We start from the raw sequence: 18259 nt of genomic DNA on the forward strand, positions 1-18259 counted from the left end.
TTATTCCTTTGTCTTTTTGTAATATGCTGTTTTTTTTTCAATAAAATCTGTTTGTAAAAAAAAATGATTTGTTAATCCATACCTCCCAGGATTATATGTTGCCTGCCCTAGAAATAAACTAGAGGCCAAGGAGCTTGGATAAATATGGGACCTATTTGCAGCAGGACTAATGTCCTGTTGCACATAGCGGAAAGGGCTGGGACATATTGCACAAGGTATAGTGAGTACCAAGGAGGGTCCACACAGAAGAAAATACATTTACAGATGAAACTTGAACTTGTTTGAACTCTTTTTGCTGTTTGTTATCCGTGCGAGTGTTGTTTAACCACTTTACCACCGGAGGATTTTGCTGTCTTCCGTCCAGGCCACTTTTTGCGATTCGGCGCTGTGCGACTTCAACTGACAATTGCGCGGTCGTGCGACGCCGTACCCAAACAAAATTTACGTCCTTTTTTTCCCACAAACAGAGCTTTCTTTTGGTGGTATTTGATCACCTGTGCGATTTTTATTTTTTGCGCTATAAACAAAAAAAGAGCATTTATTTTGAAAAAATAACAATATTTTTAACATTTTTTTATATGAAATTCCCCCCAAAAAAGATGTAAAAACCAATTTTTTTAAAAAATTTTGGCCAATTTGTTTTCTGCTACCTATGTTTGGTAAAAAAAATCGCAATAAGCGTATTTTGATTGGTTTGCGCAAAAGTTATTGCGTTTACTAACAAAGGGAAAGATTTCTGTCATTTTTGGTGTTTTTTTTTTTAACGCGTAATGGCGGCGATCTGCGATTTTTTTTTTGCGGGACTGCGACATTGCGGCGGACAGATTGGACCCTTAACTGACATTTTTGACACTTTTGGGGGTACCAGTGAAATTACTGCAGTAATCAGTGCTATATATATGCACTGTTACTGTAAAAATGACACTGGCAGGGAAGGGGTTAATTTTATTGGAGAGGGAGGGGTTAATGTATGCCTGGTGCTTACTGACGTGTAGGGGGGGAGGTGACTGAGTGAGTCATGGACAGATCGGATGTCCAGCTATGCTGAACAGTCCGATCTGTCACTCCCTGTCACTATGGAGATCCGCCCGCTGTGTTTACACACAGCGGGCGGATCTCCAGACTCGATCCCCGACGATCGGGTAAGAGCAGCGGCGATCACCGCTGCTCCTCCCCTGGCCCGACTCCCGCTGTGAATGAAAACAGCGGGAGCGAGCCTCCGGCGGCGCGCAAGCGCCGCCCAGAAGGGGGAGTGTCTGACGACGTAGTACTACGTCGTCAGACGATAACGAGCCACTCTGCCGCAGTAATATTACTGTGAGCAGAGGTAAAGTGGTTAATGGTAAAATTATGTAAGATGTGGTAAGTTAAACAGGCCCGCCATTATGTTCCAGCATCTATAGAGCCTAATGAACAGTCTCCTGACTATTAATTGAAGCTCAGACCTTTGTTTTTTAATTTTCCCAGAGGTGCTATGACGCTGGTCCGTGTGAAGCTGCAAGTAAAACGTCACCTTAGAGAGAAGAATACAATCCCTGTCATATTCAAGGAATGCGTCACCCGCCATCCAGACAAAACAGCGTTGATCTTTGAGGGGACGGGTGCTTCGTGGACATTTAAAGAACTAGATGAATTCTCCAATGCCGTTGCCAACTTTTTATACGCTGAAGGCTTCCGTAGTGGGGACGTTGTCGCTTTGTTCATGGAGAACTGCAATGAGTATGTGGGCTTATGGCTTGGCATGGCAAAAATCGGAGTGGAAGCAGCTCTGATCAACTTCAACCTGCGGCTTGATGCCTTAGAGCATTGCTTTAGTGTGTCCAACTCCAAGGCTGTGGTGTTCGGTCGGGAAATGTCCCAAGGTGAGGGGGAAATAACTGGACACCAGTAACTGGGCTGTAATGGGAATGTAACGGGGACTGCAGTGGGAGTGGTTGATAATTCTCTGATACAATGAAACTGGCTACTCTGTAACATCCTTTGCGACAATTCCTTATTGGCTACATAGCTGGATGCAGTAATAACCTGTTAACACGTTTCTGCTGAAGCTTTACTCATAGCATGCTATACGTTAGGCTTTGGCCGAAACGCATTCGAGTGTTATTACTGTATCTTGCTATGTAGCCGATAAGGAATTGTTGCAAGGGATGTTATTGAATAGCTGGATTAATTGTATCAGAGGATTATTGCTTCTTTTTAAAGGCATTTGGGTCAGAGCACTGGTTTCCAGTCTCCCAGGTAATTTTTGTAATTCAATTCTACAAACAGGTGAGAAAAAAATGGGGTTCCCAGATTACCGGCAGATGGAGTGTGGTGGACAGGTAAAATACAATACTTGGGTGCTTGTTTTGCAGAGGCAGACCGCTAGCTTTCTCATATGAAGCCTCCCATCAGTGCAGGTTTCATTGAGGACTGATTCACACCAAGACTCAGTGCGGGAAAGGCACGTTCTGTGCATGGTTTCCACCCTAGCGGTAACACCCTGCCCTTGTGATCTGCACGTTGGTGCCAGTAGTTTTGATTTACGAAAGGCAAGTAAAGTTGCAGGGGGGGGGGAATCTCTGGAAACTTCCATTATCTAATCCTGTGTGCATCCATCATCTCCTTGCATGTGATTGGGTATTCTTTGTAAAGTGAAGCTTTAACTAATTTACTAAGCTCTGGAGAAACTTCACTTGCAGAGTGCATGGTTTCTATTTGGCTTTTGTAAATTAACCCCATTGTATAGTCAATGGCACCCAAAATGCAGATTGCAAATGCAGCACGTTTGCAGGCACCAGATCGCATGGTATCGAAGTACTATGTGGTTGGTGCTGTGCGTTCTGAGCAAGCAGTGCCTGCACTAATGTTTCCGCGGTCTAGTGCGTTTTGCAGCCAGTTCAAATGAGTGGGCTGCAAAACTGAACCGGGCAGGACTCCCACAAAAACACCTGCATTCTGGTGTAAACCGGCCCTGAATGAACATCAATCAGGGCTCAGAGATATGAAAGTCATTATTGCTCTATTATCTGTATACAGCAGGGGTCTCCACACTTTATTAATAAAGGGCCGGATTACTGTCCTTCAGACTTTACGGGGACCAGAGTGTGGCCAGCAGGAGTTGAAAATGCCCCAGGGTCAGTGGGATTAAATAATGCTTCAAGCTTAGTGGCCAGAGGCTGTAAGAAAAATACATGGTGCCCTGTGGTCAGTAGGAGAAGTGAATAGTGCCCTATCATTGGTGTCGGTGGGAGGAATAGTGCCTCATTATTGGTGTTAGTGGGGAGGAATTGTGCCCCATCATTGGTATTATCAGGAGGAATCGTGCCCCATCATTGGTATTATTGGGAGGAATCGTGCCCCATCATTGGTATTATTGGGAGGAATCGTGACCCATCATTGGTATTATTGGGAGGAATCGTGCCCCATCATTGGTATTATTGGGAGGAATCGTGCCCCATCATTGGTATTATTGGGAGGAATCGTGACCCATCATTGGTATTATTGGGAGGAATCGTGCCCCATCATTGGTATTATTGGGAGGAATCGTGACCCATCATTGGTATTATTGGGAGGAATCGTGACCCATCATTGGTATTATTGGGAGGAATCGTGACCCATCATTGGTATTATTGGGAGGAATCGTGACCCATCATTGTTATTATTGGGAGGAATCGTGACCCATCATTGGTATTATTGGGAGGAATCGTGACCCATTATTTGGAGAAATCGTGCCCCATCATTGGTATTATTGGGAGGAATCGTGCCCCATCATTGGTATTATTGCTAGGAATCGTGCCCCATCATTTGTATTATCGGGAGGAATCGTGCCCCATCATTTGTATTATCGGGAGGAATCGTGCCCCATCATTGGTTTTATTGGGAGGAATCGTGCCCCATCATTGGTATTATTGGGAGGAATTGTGCCCCATCATTGGTATCTGTGGGAAGAATAGTGCCCCATTGTTGGCGTCAGTGGGAGGAATAGTGCCTCATTATTTGTGTTAGTGGGAAGGAATGGTGCCTCTTCATTGGTGTCAGGAAGAAGAAATAGTGCTCTGAGGGCCAGATAAAGGCAAGTGAAGGGCCACAGTTTGGAGTGCAGTATGCCTTTGGATTCTGCAGAATTCAGTGCTTGGCTTCACACTGACCCAAGCCAATGTTATAGGTATAGTAAGCCCTACCCTAACTGTAGTGGAGGCTGGTGGAGATTATCCTGTGGGTACTGGCGGTGTATGTAGCTCTGCCACCTTTACACTAAAATGGATTCATCTAATTTTTGAGGAGGTAATGAAACGAGGAAGAATGCACTTTTGTCCATTTGTGTGATCATGTTGTGTATAAATTGCTGGTCCACAGTAAAAGGTTTTATTTTCTAATTTTCATGCTTTCCTTTTCCATTTTCTTTTTATGCTCCAAGCCATGACTGATGTGTACTCCATGATGGGTAAACCCACACGCCTCTACTGCTTGGGGGACTGTGACCCATCAACGATTCCCCCCGGAACAGAATTCCTGGCTCCATTACTGCAGAGTGCTTCTCGCCTTCCTCCCAAAGATCCTGGCAGGGAATTTACAGGTATGAATCAACCAAGAATACAGTGGAATACATGCACTATTTTTATGTTGATTTTATTACCCTTTTTGCTTGCCAAGCCCTGATCTTCACCTGTAGTAGCCGGAGCATTTTTACTTTTTTGTGTTTTTTCATTTTTCACTTACAGCTTTTTTATTTTGTCAAAGACCCCCAAATCATATATTTTCAGTGAAAGGCAGAGCCAGCTGTCTGTCTGGCAACAGGGTGGATCCTGATAACATTGTTAGCATCCTTCCCGAGCTTGGCACGGCTGTGCCCCAGCAGCTGGTAGCGGGCAATAGCTGTGTCTGGGTCACAGGAGAACAAATGTCAATGTAGTCCTGTGATCCAGAAGAAATGTATGGCCAAAAAAACTTTGCCCATGCTTAACTGTACAAGAACTTGTGCTTGCAATGCACTATGTTACTCTATGAATGGGACAAGGCTGAGAAATATGCAAAAATGTTAAAAATATATGTTTATATATAATATACAGTTTGTGAGTGTGAGCACTTCTTGCTCTGCACTTATAATCTGAATGTCTCATCTGAAAATGTCTTCTCTGTCCCTCCACAAGTATGTTTTGCTGCTACAATTCCACCCAAAACTGAAACACTGCAATCTGCTTTGCTCATGTTTGTGTATAATGATGGTAGGTTATTTTTGCTTAACCATCTGGAGACCTGTCCACATTGCAATGCTTTATTTGTCCCTTGTCCCACCCCAAATCAAAGCCTGGTCTTCAGTGCCCTCTTGTTAGTCTGTTTATGAAGTGAGAATTTTCCTCTGTTTAGCCAGCTTTCTTTTATTTGACTTCTAAATAGATAATTGGAATGCACCCATCCCTATCAGTATAATTCTAAGCATCTTTTGGGGGTAGGCACATTCGCAGGGGCCCTTTTGCTGTAGGGGATCTTTCTTAAAGTGAGGGTATTTCTAGAAGTGGGAGCACTACTGACTCTGCACTTCAGCGAATGCACAAAGCAATTGAACACCGGAAATACTGAGAAAAACACCACACAGACTACAGGTGACCCTTTAACCACCAGACCGGAGGATTTTGCTTCTCAATGACTAGGCCCTATTTTGCGATACGGCACTGCGTGACTTTAACGGTAAATTGCATGGTCGTGTGACGCTGTACCTGAAACGAAATTTACGTCTTTTTTTTTCCCACAAACAGAGCTTTCTTTTGGTGGTATATGATCACCTGTGCGATTTTTTATTTTTCGCGCTATAAACAAAAAATAGAGCGACAATTTTGAAAAAAAAAATATATTTTTCACATTCTTTTATATGAAATTCTCAATTAAAAAAAAAAAAGGAAAAATCTAAATTTTTTAAACATTTTAGGCCAATTTGCTTTCTGCTACATATATTTGGTAAACAAAATCGCAATAAGCGTATTTTGATTGGTTTGCGCAAAAGTTATTGCGTTTACTAATTACGGGAAAGATTTATGTCATTTTTATTTATTTTTTTATAGTAATGGCGGCGATCTGCGATTTTTATTTAATTTTTTTTATTTTTTGCTGGACTGCAACATTGCGGCGGACAGATCGGACCCCTAACTGACATTTATGACACTTTTGGGGGTACCAGTGACATTACTACAGTAATCAGTGCTAAAAATATGCACTGTTGCTGTAATAATGACACTGGCAGGTAAGGGATTAACAGTATTGGTGATCAAGGGGTTAAATGTGACCCTAGGGGCGTGATTTTAACTGTGGGGGGGCGTGGCTTGTGAAGTCTTCAAAGAGACGTGATCCTATATAGCAGGATCACATGACATCTGTGATCACTTCAGGGAGAAGTACGGACGGCTGTGTTTACATCAGCCATCCGTCCTTCTCTGTCAGTAGCGGGAGATTGCCGGTGTCAGGCGGCCATCGGAGCCGCCTAACACCCGCACTGGCTTCCCCGCTGACAAACGCGTGCTTGCCCCCTAGCTCCTCCTAGGCGAGCGCCGTACATGTACGGGGTTTTGTCTGGGAGAGCCGACCTGCCGCAGTACATCTACGGCGGCTTGTCGGCAAGTGGTTAAGCTCTTTCTCCTTATAACATGCACTCTCTACCACTCCGTCTGACAGCCGTATCTGTAAACTCTCTCTCTTTCACCCCTCTTCTCTACCCCACAGCTTGCATACATCACCCTCACTTCTGTCCTCTCCTTATTATTGCACTCAGCAACTCCTGCTATTTCTAAATCCACATGCACAAAATATCTCCAGTACACTGGGGCATATCCCTTCATATAAATCGCACTCACACTACCTCCCTCACCCTTCAGCTTCTCCTAACTTCTGGAGATAAATCCCCAAACCCCGGGCCTCCATCATTTAACTGTACTCAATGCACCCATTATCCTGCACCCTCTGGCACCAGCCGCAATCCACACAATTTTAGTTCCCATTTCTCTTCTTCCCAGACCAGACTCCCTTTCTTTTGGGCTCTTTGGCATGCACACTCTCTGTAACAAATTCACTTCTCTCCATGACCTCTTTATTGCTAACTCATTTAATTTACTCACCATTACCGAAACCTGGCTTTTTGAATCTGAAACTGCGTCTTCTGCTGCCCTATCCCATGGTGGTCTTCTCAGGACTCACTTCCCCAGATTTAGTGGATGCAAGGGAGGTTGTCGGATTCCTTCTAGCCCCACATAGCACCTTTCAGGTACTTCACCCACCTCCATCTCTGTCACTCTCCTCATTTGAAGCACACTGCATTCGTCTTTTCTCTCCAGTTTCTCTAAGGATAGCTGTGATCTACCGGCCCCCTGGACCGGTATCAACCTTTTTTGATGACTTCTCTGCCTAGGTACCCTTTCGCTCTTCTCCCGCTATCCCTGCTATCATTCTCGGTGACTTCAACATCCCTATTTATTCTAACACTTCCAAGCTTCTCAGTCTAGCCTCCTCCTTTGACCTGAAGCAATGGATACATGCTTCTACTCACTCTGAAGGCAATATCCTTGACCTTGTTTTCTCCCATGTATGTACTTCGTGCAACCTATCCAACTATCCTTTCCTTCTCTGATCTCTACCTTTTATTAGTTTCACACTTTCCCTCTCCTCCTCCTCCTCTCCCTCCAACCGCTTAACAGTTAATCCTTCGCCCTCTCAACCCTTCTCTACTCTACTCTGCTACCGACCACCTCTATGACAAAATCTCATCCCTGTCCTGCGCCGACCTAGCCACTTCTTCTGTCTACAATGCTTCTCGGTTAGCCTCCTTGGACACATTGACCCCCCTCACTACACACAGAATCTGGCCCCGACCCCTTCAACCTTGGCAAACAGAATTCTGAAAAATCATAGCCATGTTGCTTGAGCGCCTGTGATGTAAGACTAGATCTCAAAAAGATTTCAACCAATCTAAATCTGCCCTCCAAAAATACAATTCCAGCCTCTGCGCTGCCAAGCAGACCTATTTTATCACTCTTATTAACAACTTCTCATCCCGTCCCTGTCAACTCTTCTTTACCTTCAACTCCCTGCTTCGTCCTCCACTGCCTCCACCCACTAAGTCACTCACTGCCCAGGAGATCGCTAATCACTTCAAACAGAAGATTGGTACAATTCATGAGGAGAGCTCTGCTGTTCAGTTACCCTCCATGCTTCACACTTCATGCCCACAAGTACAATCATTACTCCCCTCAATCAACCCCACCACTATAGACAAGGTTGCTAAACTACTTGTTAACATCCAACTAACCACCTGCCATCTGGATTATTTTCCCTCTCTAATGCTATGTTCACCCTCTGCCTCTATTCTACACTCTCTAACCAACATCTTAAATCTCTCCCTTTCTTCTGGCATCTTCCCCAACTCTCTAAAACATACACTAGCCAACCCCATACTTAAAAAGCACTCACTGGACCCCACCAATCTTCACAACCTACACCCCATTTCCTTGCTCCCCTTTTCATCCAAAATCCTTGAATGTCTGGTCTACAACCGACTAAGCGACCACCTTGCTGAGAATAGCCTTCTTGATCCCCTTCAGTCTGGATTTCGTCCTCAGCACTCCACAGAATCTGCTCTTCTAAAACTAACAAATGATCTACTAATGGCCAAATCCAATAGACACTATCCTGTACTCGTATTCCTGGATCTTTCTTCTGCCTTTTGATACAGTTGTCCACCCCCTCCTCCTCAAAAAAACTCTGTCGGGGTCCCGCAAGGTTCTGTTCTTGGACCTCCCCTGTTTTCAATCTACACCTCCTCCTCTAGGTCAGCTTCCAATACCATCTCTACACTGACGACACCCAAATCCATTTCTCTACCCCTCAGCTCACTCCCTCAGTCTTGTCACATATCACAAATTTACTAGCAGATCTATCAGTCTGGATGTCACACTATTTCCTCAAACTCAAGCTATCCGAAACGAGCTTATAATTTTTCCTCCCCCAAGTGCCCCTTCCCCTGATCTCTCTGTCAAAATCAATGGCAAAACTATTACCCCGTGCTCACATGCCAAGGTCCTAGGTGTAGTCTTGGACTCTGAACTCTCCTTTAAGCCCCACATCCAAACACTGTCCAAATCTTGTCGCCTCAACTTCCGCAACATCTGCAAAATACGCACTTTTCTAACCAATGACACTACAAAGCTCTTAATTCACTCCCTGGTCATCTCTTGCTTCGACTACTGAGAATCTCTTCTCATTAGCTTACCTTTTACACAGGTTATCCCCCCTTCAATCCATCATAAAGGCTGCTGCCAGACTCATCCACCTTACCAATCACTCAGTGTCTGCTGCTCCTGTCTGTCAATCCCTCCCCTGGCTTCCGCTCACCCAAATAAGGCTGGCCATACACTATACAATTTTCTTGTTCAACTTTCCTTTAGATTTACCAAAACCATGTGATATAGGGTCAAACCTACAAACTTTCAATTTGTATGCAATCAGGCAGGCCCTTGTACTACATAGTTTAAGGTAAATCTAAAGGAAATTGAATAAGAAAATTGTATAGTGTATGGCCAGCCTAAGTCACCCAAACCCAGCTACATCACTAGCCTAGTCTCAAAATACCAACCTAATCGCTCTCTTCGTTCCTCTCAAGACCCCTTGCTCCCTCGCCACCTCCTCCCATGCTCACCTTCAGGACTTTTCCAGAGCCTCTCCAACCGTTTGGAATTCCTTACCCCAATCTGTCCAACTATCTCTTACTTTATTAGCTTTTAGACCATCCCTGAAAACCCTCCTCTTCAGAGAAGCCTATCCTACCCACACCTAACAACTGTATTTTAATTTTCTCCATCAGCTCATCCCCTACCGTTTATTGCCTTTTTCTTCACTTGACCCTCCCTTCTAGATTGTAAGCTCTAATGAGCAGGACCCTCTGATTCCTCCGGTATTGAATTTTATTGTAACCATATTGTCTGCCCTCATGTTGTAAAGCTTAGAGCAAACTGTTGGCGCTATATAAACCCTATATAATAATGATGATAATGCATACACTGCTCAAAAAAAAATGAAAGGAACACTTTGAAAACACATCAGATCTCAATAGGGAAAAATATCATGCTGGATATATATACTGATATGGACTGGGTAATGTGTTAGGAACTAAAGGGTGCCACATCATTCGTTTTGATGGAAATGAAAATTGTCAACTTACAGAGAGCTGCATTCAAAGACCCCAAAAATCAAAGTGAAAAAACGATGCAGCAGGCTAGTCTGTTTTGCGGAAATTTCATTGCAGCAACTCAAATGGTACTCAGTAGTTGTATGGCCCCACGTGCTTGTATGCATGCCTGACAATGTCTGGGCATGGCTGCTAATGATACAACAGATGTTGTCCTGGGGTATTTCCTCCCAGATCTCGACCAGGGCATCACTGAGCTCCTGAACAGACTGAGGTGCAACCTGGCGGCGTCGGATGGGCCGAATCATAATGTCCCAGAGGTGTTCTATTGGATTTAGGTCAGGCGAGCGTAGGGGCCAGTCAAAGGTATCAATTCCTTCGTCCTCCAGGAACTGGCTGCATACTCTCGCCACATGAGGACAGACATTGCCGTGCACGAGGAGGAACCCAGGACCCACTGCACCAGCATTGGGTCTGTAAATGTGTCCAAGGATTTCATCCCAATACCTAATAGCAGTCGGGGTGCCATTGTCTAGCCTGTAGAGGTCTGTGTGTCCCTCCATGGATATGCCTCCCCAGCCCATCGCTGACCCACCACCAAACCGGTCCTGTTGAACAATGTTATAGGCAGCATAACGTTCTCCACCGTTTTTCCACACCCTTTCATGTCTGTCACATGTGCTCAGGGAGAACCTGCTCTCATCTATGAAAAGCACAGGGCGCCAGTGGTGGACCTACCAATTCTGGTGTTCAATGACAAATGCTAATCGAGCTCCTCAGTGCCGGGCAGTGAGCACAGGGCCTGCTGGAGGACGCTGGACCCTCGGCCACCCTCATGACGTCTGTTTCTGATTGTTTGGTCAGAGACATTGACATCAGTGGCCTGCTGGAAGTCATTTTGTCTGGCTCTGGCAGTGCTCATCCTGTTCCTCCTTGAATAAAGGAGCAGATACCGGTCCTGCTGATGGGTTAGGGACCTTCTATGGCCCTGTGCAGCTCTCCTAGAGTAACTGCCTGTCTCCTGGAATCTCCTCCATGCTCTTGGGACTGTGTTTGGAGACACCGCAAACCTTCTGGCAATGGCACGTATTGATATGCAATCCTGGAGGAGTTGGACTGCCTGTGCAACCTCTATAGGGTTCAGGAATCTCCTCATGCTACTTGTATGACACTTACCCTAGCCAAATGCAAAAGTAGTGAAAAACAGCCAGAAAAGATGAGTAGGGGCAAAAGTCAGTGGCCTCTACCTGTAAAACTACTCCTGTTTTAGAGGTCGTCTCGTTGTTACCCATCTAGTGCACCCATTAATTTCATTACCACCAAAGCAGCTGAAACTGATTAACAACCCCCTCTGCTACTTAACTGACCAGATCCGTATCCCCGGAGTTAATTTGACTTGATGCTATACTGCTATTTCATAGTTCAACAACAGGCATATACGAGTTCTGGACCAGGAAGTGTAGTATAGAAAGTTCCAGTACTTGGCTGTGCTCTCTGACAATGTTGTCAGGATCAAAGGACTGAATAGAACCTCAGAAGGTTTGGCAGATTTAGCAGATATATAGATATGCGTGTTTTTTATATATATATATATATATAATATATATATATATATATATATATATATATATAATGTGTGTGTGTGTACACATACACTACTATATTGTCAAAAGTATTGGGACGGCTGCCTTTTACACACGCATGAACTTTAATGGCATCCCAGTCTTAGTCTGTAGGGTTCAGTATTAAGTTGGCCCACCCTTTGCAGCTATAACAGCTTCAACTCTTCTAGGAAGGCTGTCCACAAGGTTTAGGAGTGTCTATGGGAATGTTTGACCATTCTTTTAGAAGTGCATTTGTGCGTTCAGGCACTGATGTTTGAGAGATGGCCCGGCCTGCAGTCTCCGCTCTAATTCATCAAAGGTGTTCTATCGGGTTGAGGCCAGGACTCTGTGCAGGCCAGTCAAGATCCTCCACCCCAAACTTGGTCATGTATGTCTTTTATGGACCTTGCTTTGTGCATTTGTCCAAATCATTTGGTTGAGGGGGGATTATGATGTGGGGTTGTTTTTTCAAGGGTTGAGCTTTGCCCCTTAGTTATAGTGAAAGGAACCAATCTATGCTTCCATATTGGGAGTTCTGTCTGTATGCTGGCCATCTCTTAGCATGGAATCCAGAAAGTTGTGCAATTTTTTCCAGCTTCCTTTCTGCTGTTTACTTTCCATTTCTAAGGACTACATATCCCATGGTACCTTGCAGCCTGCAAGCATTGATTCCTGTACTGAGGAAGCCTTGTGAAACTTCTCATATCAGCACCTCAGAAGGCAGTTCCTGTACTTCTGCTATGCTATTTGTACTTCAAGTGGTAGTAAACGTTTACCAATTTAGAAAAAAAAAAAATCCTTCTGCATAGTAGTAATATAGCACCATATAAAAAACGTCCTTAAAAACAAAGCCCTCCTGCGGCACACTATCCCTGCTGACATTGCTTCCATCCTCACCCAGTCTTCCTTCTGGGTTTGTGGGCTCTGTTTTTTTTGGCCGAGCCGCGATGACGTCACTCGAAGAAATAGCTCCCTTCATAGTGCATGCGCTGGTGAGGTTACTGGCTGAAGAAAAAGAAAATCTTGCCTTATCGGTGCACGGTTTAGTAAGATATTCTATGTATCTACAGGTAAGCTTTAGTATAAGTTTACCTGTAGGTACAGGTGTCCAAGCGGTGTTTACTACCGCTTTCATGTATGCATTGTATTTAAGAATTCAATAAACTTTTTGTGACCGAAGGCGGGCTTTGTAAATTCTCTGACACAGGAACAGAATTGAGGTACCATTTCTGTCCTGGTTCTGAAAATCTCAATGCATTCAGTTCTATTTAATAATGCTGCCCTCATAATACATAAAAATGAAGGTTATGGGTACCCAGTAACCAGTGTTATTCCTTACAGCCTAGCACAGAAAACCACAGTTGGTCCAAAAATGCTGCAAAATTTCTGACAACAGAAAGCAAACTTTGATCCAAAATAATGGTCACCCTTCTGTGTTTTATGTGAACTTGTGCTATCTTGGTTTTTTTTTTTTTTTTGGGAATGATCGAATTTGAGAGACTGATGAAATTTCAGATATTTAAATAATTTTGTTGTCATTTCTAGATAAATTATTTTATATCTATACTTCTGGAACAACCGGACTTCCCAAAGCTGCGATAGTGGTGCACAGCAGGTGAGGACATTTTTCTGTTAACGCAGCGCTCCGACATCAAGGCCAAAAATCCCAAGCACTGACCTCCCCTCTGTTTGCAGATATTTCCGCATGGCTGCCTTGGTGCATTATGGGTTCGGCATGCGTTCGGACGACATCGTTTATGACTGCCTACCTCTGTACCACTCTGCAGGTAACCTTCCCATGTAACTGTTCCTATTAGGCTGGTGATGCCTACTCATAAAGATGTATGTAGGTGAGGTTGCAGAGCAGAATGCCCATTCTCCTGGTTGAGTGTGGCATTGTGGGCTGCTTTTGCCCCCCCTTAGTCTTGTCTCTGCTTGGGAATTATTTTTGCATTTCTTGGCTCCTAACATGCAGACCAATGTATAACACAAAACCAATTTGTGCTGTGGTGGCAGTGATGTGTTGGGGACAGTGCTGTGTGTGTGTTGAAGTGCAGGGGGGCTGGTGATGTTATGAGGGGCAGTGCTTTGGGTGGGGGGGTGATGTGAGGGTGGGCAGTGCTGTGGGGGGGGGGCTGGTGATGTGAAGAGGCAGTGCTTTGGGAGGGTGATGTGAGGAGGGCAGAGCACAGTACTGTGGCATGGTGGGGGGTATTTGTGATGTGAGGGGGAATGGGTGATGTGAAGGGGGCCGAGGACAGTACTGTGGGAGGGGGGGAGGGTTGATGATTTGAAAAGGGGGTGAGGACACTGCTATAAATAAAGGGGATGTGTTATGTTAAAGGGGATTCAGTACACTACTGTGAAGGGGGTGGGGGTGATGAACATTACTCTAAAGGGAAAACTGTGAAATGAAGTGGAGGACTGTGATGTGAGGGGGACTGAGGACACTGATGAAAGAACGGGATTATGATATAAGTGGGGGGGGGGCTTTGATGTAAAGGAGTCTTCGCACAAACATGCATTTTGGACCTCAGCTGGAAGAAAATTTTACTGATCGGCCCTCCGTAAAATTTAGTTCAATACCCCTGCTTTAAATAAATATCCATTCTCATTCCCCAGGGAACATTGTGGGAATGGGTCAGTGTATCATCCTTGGACTGACAGTTGTCATCAAGAAGAAATTCTCAGCATCACGGTTTTGGGATGATTGTGTTAAATATAACTGCACAGTAAGGAACCTTTATATTATCTTGCAGAACCTAATAGATGATGTTTATTGCTGTCATTTCTTTTTGTTACCTACTGATATGTCCTATTATCTGTTCAGATTGTCCAGTATATTGGGGAGATTTGCCGATACCTCCTGAACCAGCCAGTGCGAGAAGCGGAGGCACAGCACCGTGTACGCATGGCATTGGGCAATGGGCTCCGCCCCGCCATCTGGGAAGAGTTTATGACCCGGTTCAGAGTCCCTCAGATTGCGGAGTTTTATGGAGCCACAGAGTGTAACTGCAGCCTTGGCAACTTTGACAACAATGTGAGTGTGTTATCGGGGTTGAGATGTCTAATGCCTAAGAGAAGTTGCTCCTCTGTAACATATATTTCTGTTTTTTCATTGGAGGACACAGTTCTGCTTTAGACCATCATCTGATGTGTATATATAGGATACTAGGCTGAGCTAAAGAACAGAAGGCAGCCCAGGGGCATCGACTGCTGGTGGTCAAAACTACCTACACTGTGGGGCAAGCTTGGTTATTAGCCTAGAGAAGTCTTCTCTTGAGGTTGTTAGAGTTTTGGGAAATCCACCTATATGGACTACCAATGGCAAGTGGCTATTTTCCACTGACCACTACTTTTAGGTGCATCATTAGTGTTAGTAGAATGCCACCACTAGTGTCAGGAAGACACTACAATTTTTACTGTCCGCATTTCTATTCATTTCACTTAAGAGTTATTATTGGAAAATATTTTGATGTATAAAGCAGGTAGGTGATATGAATGATCTGTCTTGGGAGCCATATAGTCAAGTTATACCGCATTATTTTATTTTTTACAAGTTACTGATCATGATAATGTACTAGGGAGCCCTAAAGTGGTTCTAAAACTTTAATCTGTTACTAAACCCACGACAGAAAAATCAGTCTGTATATGCAGTAAAGCATGCTTGTTATACTCACTGTGGAACCTAAAAGGTTAATCATCTGCATTGTATATAAAGACTGTTTGATCCTGTCTTCTCTGATCCTTCTCTTCTTTAACTGACTCCAACCCATCTCTTGATAGAACAGATTAGGAGTCAGGCTGCACATGCTCAGTTTGGTATGTATTGCTAGAGAGTTTTTTTTTTTTTTTCTTGGGAGAATGCGTGTGATCAGCACAGGGCCAATCGGCACTGTCCAGACAGAGGGTCAGGGGAGAATCACAAGACTGCTATATACTGCTAATGAGAAAAGGTATTTAGCAGTTTATATTTACTAAAACTATTGTATTTCTATGTTCTCTGTACTGTTGGAGACCAGATAAAGTTAATGCAGGGTCCTGAGTCAAGTTCTATGCACGAAGGTGAAAAACCACCTGTGCTGCAGCTGCCCCCCAGAATCCCCTTTTTCTTACCTAAGCCCATCTGATTCAGCCATTTCCACAAGAGCAGCTGCTCCCGCCGCTGTCTCTCTCCTCATTGGACAGATTGATAGCAGCAGGAGCAATTGGCTCACGCTGCTGCCCATCAAATCTGGTGATGGGGGGGCGGGCCAGGCCGAGCCCTGCTGTATGTGTCAATGGTTGCAGTGGGACTCGGGAGCAAGCATGCACGGGTGCTGCCAGTGGCCTGGAGTGGTGGCAGGTAACCCCAGAAGAAGAGGATAGGGGCTGCTCTGCAAAAACCAATGCACAGAACAGGTAAGTATAGGCATGTTTGTTTTTTTTATAAACCAAAAATGACGCTTTATAACCACTTAGTATAAACATTTTTAGCAGGTGTTCCCCAGTGCCTGAAGAATATTTCAAGGGTTTTACCGGGGTAAAAAGGTTGAGAAAGGAATGCCTCTAGAACTGGAGTTTCCAACCTGCGGCTTCCAAGACTGCTTTGAAAGCTGCTCAACACAAAAATCGTAAAGTTAAAATGTTTCTTCTTTTTTACATTTTTTGTAAAAATTAGTTTAGACTTGGCGAACAAATGCGTGTGGTTATGAGCTGGCTTTTGCCACATGCTCTAAAGGGGGGCTTTTTTGGATTTGCTGCTAACAGGGTTTTGCCTGGTGCGCCAGGGGGGGTTGTTAAGCAGGGTTCCCTGCCGTCCTGGGGGTTGGTGACTAGGGCAGGGGTGTCCTCTGGGCTCCCTGAGGTGGCTTTCGGGCTGGGGGAGCTGATAGTTTAACATCCGCAGGCCGCGCCTCAGGCGACCAGATCTGATGAAAAATTTAGGCCACGGCCTACTAGTCGGAAACTATGTGGGGTGGACCCTGTGAGGGTGGCTGAAGCATATGCCTCCCGTTTGGGCATCTGCCCTCCCTTCCGCTGCTTCTGGGTAGTTGGCTGGCTTTGCTGGGGCTCAGGTCCAGGTGGCTGGGCGCCCACAAAAATTTAGGCTCCGTCTGTGACCTACTAGGCCATGCGGCCAAGTCGGGTGCCTCCATTGGGTTTGGCCAAAGCCCCCACTCTTCTTTTGGGGGCATTTACTGAACTCGGATCAGTGCACTTGCGGCTTGGCCCCACAAAAATTTAGGCCGTGGCCTGCTTGGCCATGCGGTCAGCTTGGCGCATCCCTTGGAAGAGGTGGCGCTGTGGGGGCGATTCATTTTGTGATGACAGCCTTGCCGCTATTATTGTGTGGGGCACCTGCCCCTTTTTTAGCTCTGCGGGAAAATCAGGATACCTTGCCTTTTGCGTCACGGTGGGCGGTCCCCTTTTTAAGGCGGCTGTTTTCTATTATGCGGGCCTCTATGGAGTTGATCTTTGTCCCCTTTTTGTGGGGTCCAGTAGGTGGTCCATTGGTGGGCCCTCGGTCAGTGTTCCCTTTGCGGGATCGCAGTCGTTAGCCCTCCCCTGATTGTTACATCAGATCCAGAAATTGTTGCGAACGTGAGTGACCCTGCTTGGTCTGCGTCCACGCACCCTGTACGCTCAGATAGCGAGAATGATTCCTCTGCTCCTCTAGCCGCGCATGAAAAGGCGCTGGTGAATGCATTGTGTGTGTCAGCGCGTGAAATTTTTAAAATGGAGGTTGCGGCTGATGCTGCGTCGGAGGTTCCATTCCCTTTTGGCACCAACAGGCCTTTCAAAGCTTAGAGGGTGTTCCCCTTTCCACTTTGACAACATTGTCACAAAACAGTGGGGTTGTCCCAAATGCAGTGGTTCCCAAGCGTTTTTGCCTTGCAGTATCCTAATGAGGATTAACTGCTTAAAAGGTGGACGGTCCCACCTGTAACGGACTCGTTGGTTTCCAGGTTGAAAGAAAGCTACCTTCATTCCGGTTGAGGGGTCACTGGCCTTTACAGATCCAGTTGATAGGAGGGCGTAGGCTCTAGCCCGGCATATGTTCGCTGTGGCTGGTTCGGCACTTAGGCCGGTACCTACCATTGCCCTGGTGTAACCAACTCTGACTGAGTGGGCTAAACTTTTATGCCGGGACCTGGAGGGGAAACGGCTTCCCCCTGTCTTGCTGAGCTGGCGGATTAGTTGATTCAGGGGCTACAGTTTATCTGTGATGCTTCTTTGGATGCGGCTCCTTTTGATTTCTAGGCTGTCTGTATTGGCAGGGATCTTTCGGCGTATTATTTGGCTGAAATGCTGGTCTGCGGACCAGACTTCTAAGAATGCCTTATCTGATCTTCCCCTTGTAGGGGATCGCCCTTCTGGGGCTTCCTTGGATGGCATCATTAAGGGTCTCACAGGGGGGAAGAGTACTCTTCTTTTGCCGGCTACCAAGGGCAAGGAGCCCCGTCATAGACGTGGGCCATTCTCCTCGGCTCATGAGAGGTCAGGGCCTCCACCGGAGGTTCCA

The 18259-nt window shown here is 45.4% G+C and overlaps 1 protein-coding gene across 1 annotated transcript in view; it reads left to right on the forward strand.

Moving 5' to 3' along the window:
* SLC27A4 (solute carrier family 27 member 4) overlaps positions 1-18259 on the forward strand; it is a 45604-nt gene that overhangs the window by 8849 nt on the left and 18496 nt on the right. The window contains exons 2-7 of the mRNA XM_082264657.1: positions 1468-1862; positions 4400-4558; positions 13300-13369; positions 13450-13541; positions 14377-14486; positions 14585-14794. Coding sequence (XP_082120783.1) covers positions 1468-1862; positions 4400-4558; positions 13300-13369; positions 13450-13541; positions 14377-14486; positions 14585-14794 — 1036 coding nt within the window. The remainder of the gene's footprint in view (positions 1-1467; positions 1863-4399; positions 4559-13299; positions 13370-13449; positions 13542-14376; positions 14487-14584; positions 14795-18259) is intronic.

Source organism: Pelophylax lessonae (genome assembly GCF_965119305.1).
Source record: "Pelophylax lessonae genome assembly, chromosome: 7".
NCBI lineage: Eukaryota > Metazoa > Chordata > Amphibia > Anura > Ranidae > Pelophylax > Pelophylax lessonae.